This window comes from Lichenostomus cassidix, chromosome 4 (assembly GCF_008360975.1).
Source record: "Lichenostomus cassidix isolate B80296 chromosome 4, HeHo_3.0, whole genome shotgun sequence".
NCBI classification, from domain to species: Eukaryota; Metazoa; Chordata; class Aves; order Passeriformes; family Meliphagidae; genus Lichenostomus; species Lichenostomus cassidix.
This window is the reverse complement of record NC_139484.1, coordinates 14,578,846-14,591,797: the sequence shown is the minus strand read 5'-3', so window position 1 is coordinate 14,591,797 and position 12,952 is coordinate 14,578,846. Positions and strand designations below refer to the sequence as shown.

Genomic DNA, 12,952 nt, shown 5'->3' with positions numbered 1-12,952 from the left:
GGAGTAGAAAGAAATAATCCTTCTTAGGTGAGCTGAGCACTAGAGAACACACTGCTGGCTAGATGTGAAGTGCTGAAATATTCCCAGTGTTAATTTAGATGGAAAGACACGTTATCCTACTCGGCAGTGATATTGCTTATTTGAGCCTGCCAGCTGATCGGCTGCTGTTTCACTGCAGACAGCAATGTGTCTGCATTCTTGTGTAACTGGGGTCATGCAGGGCTCTGGCAGCACAATTCTCAAGTCATATTTGGCATTAGAGCATCTTCCAAACAACACAGAGCAGTCGTAATTTTCTGTGTGATGTCTTCTGATCAACTCTGATTAACTCACAGACTTCAGGAGAAGGCAGAGATGCTGCTTTTCTTATTTCACGGGACCATTGTGGGTGAGATCCTAATTAAAATTCAAAAGGTGAACAAACGAGTTGTTAAGTCTGTCCAACTCTGTGTTGAACCTTCCAAAAACCCTGAAGGATTGCTCATGAAAAATAAGGAGATGTACCATAAATAAAGCACCTCATTAAGTTCAACATCGCAGAACTTATGTGCACAACCCGTTTTCAAAGTAGCAATAGGAAACAAAGTATTCTCGAAATGAATAAAGTGTGGAGGCATGGCTACCACAATGTAGTCATCACATCGAAATAATGTGTTCCTAACACTTTTCCTAATCCCCACAGGAAGTAATAAATGCATTGAAACAAACTTGGCACGTTTCCTGCTTCGTGTGTGTGGCCTGTCATAACCCCATCCGCAATAATGTCTTTCACTTAGAAGATGGTGATCCCTACTGTGAGACGGGTAAGAAGCAACACAACCAAAGTTCACTGCAGCTGTGCAGGAAAGCAGAGTTCAGTAAGGTTGGGGAAAAAAAATAATTCCTTTTTCTCAAGCTTCACATTAGAAGTGCCCCAGAAATTTCATGTAACTTTGATATGTCAATTCAAAGCAGCAACAGCTGCTATAAACAGTAAGCTTGCAGCAGGAGAAGCTGGTGAGGATTTCTTCATTGGCTTCAGCATCAGAAGGCTCCTTGTCACTGATTTTACCTATTCCTGTTAAATCTCAGCTGTAGTATCAGTGATACATCGAAGTGTTAGTTTTAGGATCACTTTCTGGTTGGCTTTAAAATAATCTGAAGTTTATGTAAATCTGTTTATTTACTAAACACAAGCAAATGCTAGTGGAGTAATGTGTTTTTCTCTGAATAGCCTTATTCACAGCCTGGGGGACTTCCAAGAGTAAGCAGTCTGTCCAGGTAGCTTTTTGCAGGATCAGGGGTAACATCTGTTGAACATACCCATAGGATAAAAAAGCTGTCAGGGGAAAAATACAGTGATACAATTACAGCACTTAAAGGCCTGATGAGCAATATTGCATGAACGATGTGGCTTAGAAGTTCAGAGCATTTCTGGCTTAGTTTTTAGCACTTCCAGCTAATAACATTTTTTATAGAATCATAGAATGGTTTGGGTTGGAAGGGACCGTGAAGATCATCTAGTTCCAACTCCCCTGCCATGGGCATGGACACCTTCCACCAGACCGTGTTGCTCAAAGCCCCATCCAACTGGCCTTGAACATTTCCAGGAATGAGGAATTCACAGCTGCCCTGGGCAACCTGTTCTAGTGCCTCACCACCCTCATAGTAAAAAATTGTCTTCCTATTATCCAATATAAATGTACCTTCTTCAGTTTAAAGCCGTTCCCCCTTGTCCTGTCACTACATGTCCTTTTAAAAAGTCCCTCTCCAGCTTTCCTGTAGGCCCCCTTCAGGTGCTAGAAGGTTCTGTAAGGTCTGACTGGAGTCTTCTGTTCTCCAGGCTGAGCAACCACAACTCTCTCAGCCTTTCCTCAAAGTGCTCCTGCCCTCTGAGCATCTTTGTGACCTTCTCTGGACTTGCTCCAGCAGGTCCACATCTATCCCATCTTGGGATCCCCCCAGCTGGGTGCAGGACTTCTGGTGGGGTCTCAGGAAAGCAGAGTAGGTGGTTCAGTGTCCCCTGCTGGCCTGCTGGCCACTCCTCTTGTGGTGTAGCCCAAGGTACAGTTGGCTTTCTGGGCTGACTGCACATTGCTAGGTCATGTTGAGCTTCTTGTCAACCTGTTGTTATTAATATGATCAGTTTTTATTTACATTGGTTTTCTAGTTTGCTTAAAACGTTCCATGTACACCTCTGACCTAGGAAAGAAATAAACAATTTGTGAAACAAATTCCTACAAAATAGAAAAGAGATAAAATTTTACCAAAATTACCTGTTTTTACAATGTGTTTAGTAATGTGTGCTATGTTGGAACTGTCAGTTGTACCCTTGTTATGGTTTTCCTTCTACTCATAGATGTTTCTATGATGTATCTATGTTTCACTAGATGTAGAAATGGATTGATCAGAAAAGACTTAGCATGAAATCCTAATGACCTCTTTGAAGCTAAGATTTCCTTCTGTACCGATCCCAGAGTTGTTCACAGTGGGTGCCATGGAGAGTACTAGGTACTGTAAGCATGAGGGAAGTAGGCCAATTTATCCAAAATTTCTTGTCAGAGCTGCTCTAATGAGGTGTTGGCAGATACAAAAGGACACAGTAGGTTATTGCTAACATGGGGACACAAGTAGAATAGGGTGTTGCTGCTATTGAATTTGTGGCACGGCAGAGGAAACGGGTATACGAGCAGCATCCTCCAGTGTGACAGCATGGTGAAATTTCATCCTCAAGCAATGTGAAGCCCCTAATCTTGGAACCATTTGATGATTCAAAAATAGTACTGGAGGAATCAATAACTCCCCTTTGGGCGGAAAGCTCATGACAGGGTTTGTTCTGTTAAGGTTCCATTCTTGTTCCTGCCACCAAATAACCCACATGTCGTGCAGTGCATTGATTTGTGCTACTGTTACAGCTCCCATGCAAAATGTGCATTTTTCTATACTGAGAGCAGGAAAAACTGTGGTAAGATGTCAAGTGTACTACACTTCTTGCAAAGTTTATTTCTGAGATAGAAAGTTGCTAGCTCAAGTTAATGCAGACACAATCTGTGAGGTGTTATTGGCAGTGATACTTTGTAATGGCTCTGGCTCGCTAACTAGATGTTAATTTGAGTTATATTAATTTTTCAAAGACTTTCAGTCCAGCTGGAGTTATGAGTCTATGACTAATTTTAAAGAAATAAGGAGTAAATGTCATTGCCAACTTTCCTTCTTCCTAGTGTAAAGGAGAGTTCTAATTTTAAATCTGTATTTGAAATTATAACAGCATCAGCTATTAGTATTAAAGGGGGGTTAATCTGCAGAATGTTCTGGGTTTAGATGTTGAGGCTAAAATTAAATTAGAAGTTCAGATATCTACAACTTTGAACTTTTTTTAAGTGCAGCATTAGTAACCTAGTTTTGAAAATGCTGTGTGCAGGAAGCACTGATATGTGACTGTGTGAGAAGTCTGCCTTGGAAGGCTTCTGTGATATCACAATTCAAGCATGCAAAAGCAAAAGAAAGCTGATGCCCTTCATTCTGCCTTATCTACTGCCCTTTCTTCAGAAGAAAAGCCAATAAACTTATCAACACAACCACAGGCCAACTTACAAAAGGTTTTAACTGCTGGCACCAGGAAAATATCAGTAAGATTCTGTATGACCACAAATGCAAAGAGCTGAAAGAGTGTGGTCATGAGACCTTGTCCTTCAGGGGTTTTGCACAGATCTGTCCTACCATTTGATACTTTTCTTGTCTTTCTTCTTAAACACTTACAAATTCATTCCACCAGCATGGATAAATGAAGGTGATTGGTGAAGCAGTTTCTTGTCACTGACAGCCATTGAAGGCTTTGCTTTTCCAGAGCACTTGTGTTCCCCATCCTGTTGAGATATCTCCTGTGATGACCCATTTTAAGGGAGGTTGTCACACAAATCACTCTCTTACTAAACAAAACCAGGACTTTTCTCTTGGGCTTGACAAATCGGATGAGCCTCTGTGGCCTCAGCTGCAGTAAGCATCAGAGCTTCTGCAAATCTGTGTAGTCTAGGTGAGAAACAAAATCCACTTCCACCCCTCTTCCCACCCCTTACAATTCCCTTTGAAAACAGCCCCTGTCATTTAATTTCCTTGTCAGAGTTAGAGTATTACTATGGTAGTAACACTGATATTGGTAGATGTAGTCCAAAGCTTCATTATGGCTGTCACTTTGACTGTAGTTCGTCTTACGAAGACATAATGTTGCATGACATGTTTGCCATGGTAGTGTGCTGGCCACAAATTCTCTCATGTTGTAGCACTAATGCCATTGTTGTCTCTGCAGGAATAAAATATTTGGTTCCTGGAATGGGGTTCTTGAGAGTTGAAAAAAGTGTAAAAGGCCAGACAGCTTGGGGCAGGGAATATGAATGGTTCAGTGCCATTTGTTTTAGTCCCTGCTCTCTGAGATTGCTGGAGGAGCTTCTTGTTCTTCATAGTAATGAAGAGGAAGGGCTTTGTTTGTTTTGGGGCTTTGTTTTGTTGTTTTGGGTTTTTTTAAAGCCATGTAACTAGACTAGACTCCAGTGACTAGAAAGGTATTCTGACTTGATCCAAACTTCTAGACTAATTAGGACAGAAGCCTAATGATTACATGGTTTTGAGTAGTGCAGTCTGGGGCAAATATTGTGCCAGAACTTAGGCAGGAGTTCATTACTCTCTGAGGAGGTCTGTAGTGTGAACAGCTGGGTTGTGCTTTCAAAGCAGAGTTGGAGAGAATGTAAGGAACACGTAGAGTTCACGTGGGTGCTCTGCAAGGAGTGAGTTTCCCCTCCCCAGCACACTGTTGATCTCAAGGAAATGAAACACCAGGAAGATGGAAGCATTGCTCACTTGAAAGGATGAAGGGAATGAGAACTGATTTAGCAAGAAGTCAACATCCCAGTCTTCTGATCTGGGAGCTCTTTATTCAGTGTAATCAGTCTTATAAACCTCAGCAAGTCCAAACCTATTGCCAGTGAAAGAAAAGAGCAAAGCTCTCAAAGGGTCAGTCTTGCTTTTCTGCATATGCTTTAAAACCTGTTTGTATCTCTTTGCAGATTACTATGCCCTCTTTGGTACTATGTGCCATGGCTGTGAATTCCCCATTGAAGCTGGAGACAGGTTCCTTGAAGCCCTGGGCCACACTTGGCATGACACTTGCTTCGTCTGCTCCGTAAGTAGAGCTGGTCTGCCTTTAAACAAACCCTGGCAAAAGTGCCTGTGCTAACCTGACCCATATGGGAGTTAACAGCTCTAACCTCTCTCAATCCCTCGAGCCCAAACAAAAAGTGCTTTCCCAGGTATTTGGAAGGCCTGTTGCTATTGTAAGCCTTTGGCACGGGTGCAAGTGAAGGTGTCCTGGATTGCAGCCCTGGGTCCCAGCATTTAACCCTTGATGTTTGCTTCCTCAGAGCAAGTGCTGAAGGTCATAAGGGAATGGGCTGTGTTTCCAAAGCAGCAAGAGTGCTTTTGACATAAGGACACTGTAGCCAAGGTGCTGCTTGCTAATATGGTATGACCAAAAAAACAAAAAAAAAGAAGCCCCAATCTTAATGACTGGGGCTTTTTCTTAAATTCTGCACCTAACTCTGCTCCCAGTTAAGCATCTGTTGTCTTAAGAAAGTTATGCTTACACCAACCACTAGTGTTACATAAAATGAGAATCCCTAAAAAAAAGGTAATTAGTCTTTGAATATATTTGTGTGTAGAACAATAGCATGATTTGGCATTCTGGCTAGTTATGGTGTGATTCATCCATCTGAATTGGGTGTTCTTCATTTTTTATCCCGTTTCAGGTATGTAGTGACAGTTTGGAGGGCCAGACTTTCTTCTCCAAGAAGGACAAGCCACTGTGCAAGAAACATGCCCACTCTGTCAACATCTGATACTTGGAGCTCACCTTGTGTAACAAATGTACTGAGCAGAAAGGTTAAAATGTCCATGTTCAATAATTGGTTAAATTATTTATATACAATTTTTCTAAAATGGAAGAGAGATGTGGAAACTTGCAGAAGGGATTGTACACTAATTTTTCAGGGTGTTTATCATTTACTGTTTTGCTTCATAAAAAGAAAGGTATCAGGAATTTCACCCAAGCCAAACAATTAGACTGTCTTCATCTCTACATTTCACACATTACTGTGTTAGTTTAATGATTTTATGACCACATTTATATCTGTTTCAGGATGAGAAATGAAGTACATGTAAAAGTAAATACCTGATATTAGAAATCTTGGACTTGCTGCTATTCACCAAATGAAAGGAGATTGGATTCAGCAATCCAGACCACTTTATTTCAGTGATGCTTTTAAAGTGTGGCCAGAAGTATTGCAGCTCAACTCCATTTAAAGGAACTCAAAGTTAAGATAAGATTACACAAAGTACATAGTTAAAAACCTAATTTTTTAAAAATCTGATATTCATATACATGAAGCCTCCTACACAATAACATGTACCTATGCCTTTGCAGTTAAATCTCTGATGGGCTTGCAAAGGACAGAGGTTTTTATAAAGCATTTGAGTGGCTATGTTGATGTAAAAGAATACTTTAGAAAATGCCACTTAAAAGAAAACATAAATGGGGTACTTTTCTGTAACTCATGTACTACCAGAACACTAGCCAAAACTCCCTGCTGCTGAGGGTGTGTTTGATAGGATGAAAATTTGAGGTCAAATCTTAAGGGAGTAGGGATTTTGACTCTTCTGTTAGCAGTTCAGGTTTTAGGTAGCTTTAAGTGCCTTGGACAGGGGAAATTGTGCTGAATCTGCAGGTAACAGTGTTTTGTACCCAGAATGTGAGATTCTGACGTTGAATGAGGGGAACTGCTGAAGTGCAATTGAGGACATTGGTTTTTTCTCAGTACATTCTTTACCATGTAGCTCATGAATATGTATATTGGTGGTGTGCCAGCTAGTGTACTGAAAACTTAACTTCCTTGCTCAGCTGTTATGATTTTTATTAGTTTAGGTTTTATTTTTCTCTTCCAGATGTAGGGAATGTATTGTTAAATAATACTACATTGGTTTAAGCAGCTCAGTATCTCTCAGATCTTGCAAAGGAGCAGAGAGACAATGCTGTCATTATGCCTTTACTGCCAGCCAGATCAGCCAATTCTGTGGCTTCATACGGATTTGGCGTCTGCTGAGAAAGTCAGTGCAACACCAGTGCACCAGCTCAGTCCCCCTGAGCTTCAAATTAGGGCTTCACTGGCATGGAGCAATTGCAGGCAGACAGGGAGGAGGTGGTGTCCCTCTGCACAGGGTGAATTTTGCTTCAGCAGGATTGCACAACAGAGAAGGGGCTCTCTTGGGACCAGAGCAGAAAGGAAACAGAATTGTCATGCTCTTTGATTTGACTGGGGTGTCAGAGCTGAATTGTTAGTCTTTAGTGCTCTTTCAAGTAGACATTGAAAATAATAATTTACTGGATTTGTTGTTGTGGGGTGGGTTTTTTTACTGATTCAAAGGATAGTTTTATCCATAAAACCATGGATTTTAAAAAAAAATCACAAAAATTTGCCATCATTGAATAAAGCAATCGCAATGATGAACATCAAAAAAAGAGGAGGAAAGAAAACCAAAATTGCTGTACTGAAATATGAAAAGATACTTGGCTTTTTATTAATTCAGTGAGACAGGTTCACATTGTGGGCCTGTTTCACTTTATTCCTGAAGTTGTCTTTATTCAATATTACCATGTTTCTTTTTTAACTTCCAGTGGTACAGAAGAAATTTGGTAAATTTGGTGAATGTTGGTAAATAAGAAGAAATTTGGTGGTACGGTATAAAGCTGTTTAAAATGTTTACACTCTTGTAGATGTACCCTTTTGTGAGTTTGGCTGAAAATCAGAAGGGTAGAAGCAGACTGGACAAGATACAGCAACATATAAGCCAGGTTGTTTTAAAATTAAGTGGAATGTGGAGAAATGAGACCTGCAGACTGGGTTTCAGTGGAGCTTTATTGCACATGCATGAGGAAAGAGGGGAGAAATGCACAGGAAAAGGTGTTCAGTAATTTCTGCAATTCAAACATTGGAATTTTAACGTAGGATAGAAACTTCTCAGTTTTCATTATCCTTAAAATCCAATTAAATTTTGTTTAGCTTCATAATTCTAATTGGAATTTTATTTTTTAATCCATATGCTCTAGGGTTTGAAATTTTGCTGTTAATGAATTTGAGGACAAAAGCCTGAAAGGCTCCAATAGAACTGCTTCATTTAGCTGCCTTGCCTTTTAATTTCTGCTTTTATCTATTTGTTTAAAATTTAAAAGAAAGCATAGAGTCACTGATAGATAATGAATATTTAATGGCTTTACCAAATTATATAAATCAACTAAAAGGAACATAATTTTTATCATTATTTTAATAAGTGAGATTTTAGTAGAGCACTTTATAATAATGCCATATATCTCACTGAATATTTATTACCTTATTTTTTTTGTTGTTTAGAACTATTTCATCCTGGTATTATTTTGTTTTATTTGTAAGCCTGCCTTTACCTCTAGAATCTTTTTGGGTCTGAGTGTATGTGTTTAAATGTACTTCTCTCTACATGCACACGTATGCACGTGCATTGAGAGACACACGTGTATATGTGTATTTGAATGCAGACTTGACATAGCAAAACCAGCATTATTCAATCATCATCTGGGGATTTTGTGAGATTCCCAACTGTTTTTCACACAACACACATACAGCATTCATGTTACACAGTCAGGAGAGACATACCAGTAACCTAACTACTGTCAATTTTTGCATGCATTTTTAGTCAGTCATTATTTTTCTTCCTGTGAGAGAATTTGGTTTAACTCTGTCTGACGGTAGAATGTCTTTATAAGTGAATAATTGATCCATGATGACAGTTTTGGTATGTTCTTATGAAATAATTCAGGATTACATGTAAATATAAATGCTTAATATAACAATGCGATAAACTTAAAAGCAGGAATTGAGTTGTGGTTCAGTGTGTGTTGGTCTGTTAATTGTGTACCTATTTCTTCACAGAGCTACTTGCATCATCTAGCCATGTGAGCTGCTTTGCAAACATTGTTTTATGCTAAACTACCAGCTGTTAAATCCTGGTGATTTCTTTGCTTGTGTTTAATAATCTTTGGCATTAAATTTTGGCTGTTCACGATCGCAAATTTAATTATAATTGAAAAACATAACAAGCAAATAAACCCTGCTCAAAACCTAAAATTTTCTATCTGTCTTCAGTTATTTGGTGGTTGTTGGATGTTTTCTTTTCCTGAATCATGGTCAGTGAAGGAAAGCCATGATTGTACACAGGAATAGATAGCATTTGAGCTGCTTCAGGTTTTGTGGGCTTTTTAGAATGGAGCTTTGTTTAACAGGAATGGACCTGGGAGTCCTGGTGACACCAAGCTGACCATGAGCCAGTGACACTCCTCTGTGACAAAGACCACTAGTCTCCTAGGGTCCATTAGGCAGAGCATTGCCAGCAGCCTGGAGAAGGGGATCCTTCTGTGCTCAGCCTTGGTGAGACCCATCTGGAGAGCTGAGCCCAGTGCTGGTCTCAGCAGTACCAGAGACACAGCCCTGCTGGAGTGAAGAGCTAGGAGATGATGAGGGCCATGGAGCATTTGTCATACAGAGAGAGGCTGAGAGAGCTGGGGCTGTTCAGCCTGGAGAAGAGGGGACTCAGGGGGGTCTCATCCATGTGTAGGAATACCTGGATAGGGGAGTCAAGAAAACAGAACCAGGCTTGGTATGTGGTGACAGGACAGCTGTGAGGATGGGCAAACACTGCACAGGTTGCCCAGAGAGATTGTGGAGTTTCTATACGTGGAGATACTCAAAACCCACCTGGACACAGCCCTTGGACTAGTCAAGGTCCCTTCATCTCTAGAGATCCCTTCCAACCTCGGTGAGTCTCTGATTCTTCATCTTTTCTCAAGATGAATGGAAAGATGTAAATACGGTGTTGAATACTGTAGAATATGTAACAATGTAAAACCCACATTGGCCAATTACTGTTCCTTTGCTATCCTTACTCCGCTCTACTGCCCATCTAGAATACTTTGTACTGTTTGTCCAGAAGGGTTTAATATTTTTTCTAAGTTGACACTGTCCAAGGAAATACTGCCTGCTCTGGCAAGCACTGATACTGTATGTAGCCTTGGCATGCAGCAGTCTCATTTTTCACTGTGGGACACTTAAATGTCTGCTCTAACATGGCCAATTCCTTCATGATAACACCAGTCTGGTAAGAATCCCCTTAGCTGGGCATCTCTGAACCAGGCAATGCACTGTTGTTTTCTGCCTTTATTTACACAGGCAAAGGAAAACACTGCACACAGCTCTATAAAATTTAGAGGCAACTTTACAGAAAATTTGCCTCCCCTTCAGTGTTTAGGCTATGAGCAACACAAATGCAAGTCTATTTGCAAACAGTACATTAAGCTCCAGAAGCCAAATTTTTAAAGGCATGAAGTCTGCATTTGACGTTTTAATGGCAAAGGTTTGGTTTCTATCAATCACAACGTCATGTAACATTAAAATGCACCGACCAAAAAAAAAAAGAGATCTGTCATTCATTCATTAAGATGCTGTAATCCAGTGTAAGATTTATAGGCTTAAAACTCAATGGTGTGTTTTCACAATAAATCCACTTTCACTGCTCAGCACAGAACAAATCTCTCTGTCACTCAAAATATTTGCTGGTCAAAATGCCCTGTATGACATCTTCAAAGGGTTTCTCACAAAACTGTATATAAATCCTTTTACCAGCAAAGGCTTAATTTAGGTTCAAGTTTTACTTTCTTGGGACGTTGGTTAATATCTTGTGCTCAGACAAGATCTTGGTTATATCAGAAACACATAGGGCCTAATTTATTATTAGCAGTCTGGTGTTAATTAGGGGGAATTACCAGAAATAGTTTGCTTGATGGAAATTTATTATGGTATCACACTTTACTGATGGTGAAATAGGAGTCACTGAAAGAGTGCAGCTCCTTCTCATAACCAGCTAATTAATAAGGTGCCAAAATTCCTCTGAGAAGGGTTTGGTCCTAACTATGGGAACCTCACAGAGCAAATGGTTCCTATGCAGTATTTAAAATTTAAAAGAGGAAAAGAGAGACGAGAAAAAGCTGCCCAGCAGAAGTCTCAAAAGTGGTATGGCTTTTTCTTGAATTTATGAAAGAAAATATTTAGCTGTGTTTCCAAGCTCATTAAAGAATGGCTTTTCTCAGACAGAAAAACAACAGCTAATTTATAATCTTGTTTGGTATGCTTGAACTTGGTTTTCAGTTTTACATGTGCGTTCTGCACACTACAGCTTGTAATTTTATGAATTGGGCTTATAATGAGCTTTTATATTACTCTTTATTGCTTTGCTTAATGGTCTTTTTCATTATCTTTTGCCAGGAGAGTTGAGCTTGGCTTAGATAGGAAGCTGAAAAATAGAGCAAATCTCTGATAAGCCCCAATCTATTTTATGTGCGGCAGTTTGGGGGATAGAAAACCACTGTGTCATTAGAGATCTCATGCAAGTTGTGTGAGAACAGCATGTTACAATAAGATGTAATAAGATGAAGCAAAAACATTTCTAAAGAAGTTTAAAATCACCATGCTAAAATTTACACATGGCTGATTTGGACAAAAAAGAATTCTGTAATTTTTTTTTTTAATATATTTAACATGGTAGGGTATGCAAGTTGTGATAAAGCACTTTTGTATTTGCACTGGAAATACCTTAAACTATTGAAAAATATCCAGCTTTTGGGTATGCTTTAAAAGGTTTCTCCTGTACTGTGAAACTAAGGATTGTGTCATTGTGCTCTGAGTAATATTCACACTTTCCATAGGATCACAGTTGTTTCCTTTTCAGTACTCCAGCCTTTGCTTCGCTTTTCCTTACTGCTGGGCAGTGCCTTTGTTTGTTTTAAAATACTTCAGTGCAAGATAATCCTGTCAGGTGTGTCCCTTTTTTCTCTTTGTGATGCATCGATGAAATGTCAAATGTTCCTTTGGTAAATATAAACTTGCACTAAATTTTGGCATGCTTTCTGAAGTGTCAAGTTTTCACACCCAGAAGTTTCCGCTGGAAAAATAACTTGAGATACTAGACCAAAATGGTAATTATATCCCACATAAAGTCTTTATTTCCCTTGAAATCCATCAAGCAAAAAGGAAACATGTGAAAACAAGTACAGGGCCAAAAGCATGAATAACCTAAGCAGATACAGCCTCACTGATTTCAACTTAATCCTCTCCAAGTTAAAAGTGACTGGTATCAAAACTGCTTTAATTTTATGCTTACATTTGTCCAGTGAGCAAGATCAGAATGACACTAAGGATTTTGTCCTTGGTTTTATGAGGACTTCCTTTTACCTAGGATACAATCTTGAACCTACACTTGGCTTTAAACAACCTCAGTGAAGTTAATCTGCCGTGTGACTTTTTTTCCCACACGTGGTACCCACAGACAATTAGTACAGGATTACTGGGAAATTCAGACTAGTGCTGTCTAGAGAAGAAAATAGGCTGGACTTTCTCTGAAACAAATCAGTGTGCATAAGTGAAAATTAAATGATGCTACAATAAGGATGCAAATTTTTCTTTAAATGCTGCATGTTATTTTTTGATGCTTCCTTTTCATTTTTTCCAAGTGGGTGTCTGTGGTGGCAATCAGTTTCTGAGGATGCTCTGGTGAAGCCTGTGATGTGCTACCCCCCTCAAAAGAAAGGTCTCTTACAAGGTTGTAGAGCTTTGCTATATGTATCCTAGTACTATATTCATCTAAAGGCAGTTGCATGGCTGTAGGAGAATCTTGTATTTTTCTGCTCAATGATAATTAGAATTCAATAATTGTGGTGTCTTGTGGGAGCACTGCATCACTATTTATACAACATTATGTATTACCATGAAATATAAATTGGAATGTGATGATCTTTGCTCCACTACACAAAAGGTGCAAACAGTTAAATGAAAATCAATATATGAGC

At 39.4% G+C, this 12,952-nt stretch overlaps 1 protein-coding gene across 13 annotated transcripts in view; it reads left to right on the top strand.

Annotated features, from left to right (window-relative positions):
* Positions 1–9,182, top strand: part of PDLIM5 (PDZ and LIM domain 5) — a 126,137-nt gene extending 116,955 nt beyond the window's left edge. For all 13 annotated transcript variants that reach the window (XM_085057982.1, XM_085057983.1, XM_085057991.1 and 10 more), the window contains 3 exons: positions 683–803; positions 5,040–5,155; positions 5,778–9,182. In XM_085057982.1, coding sequence (XP_084914108.1) covers positions 683–803; positions 5,040–5,155; positions 5,778–5,867 — 327 coding nt within the window. In that variant the 3' untranslated portion in view covers positions 5,868–9,182. The remainder of the gene's footprint in view (positions 1–682; positions 804–5,039; positions 5,156–5,777) is intronic.
* The last annotated feature ends 3,770 nt before the right edge of the window (positions 9,183–12,952 follow it).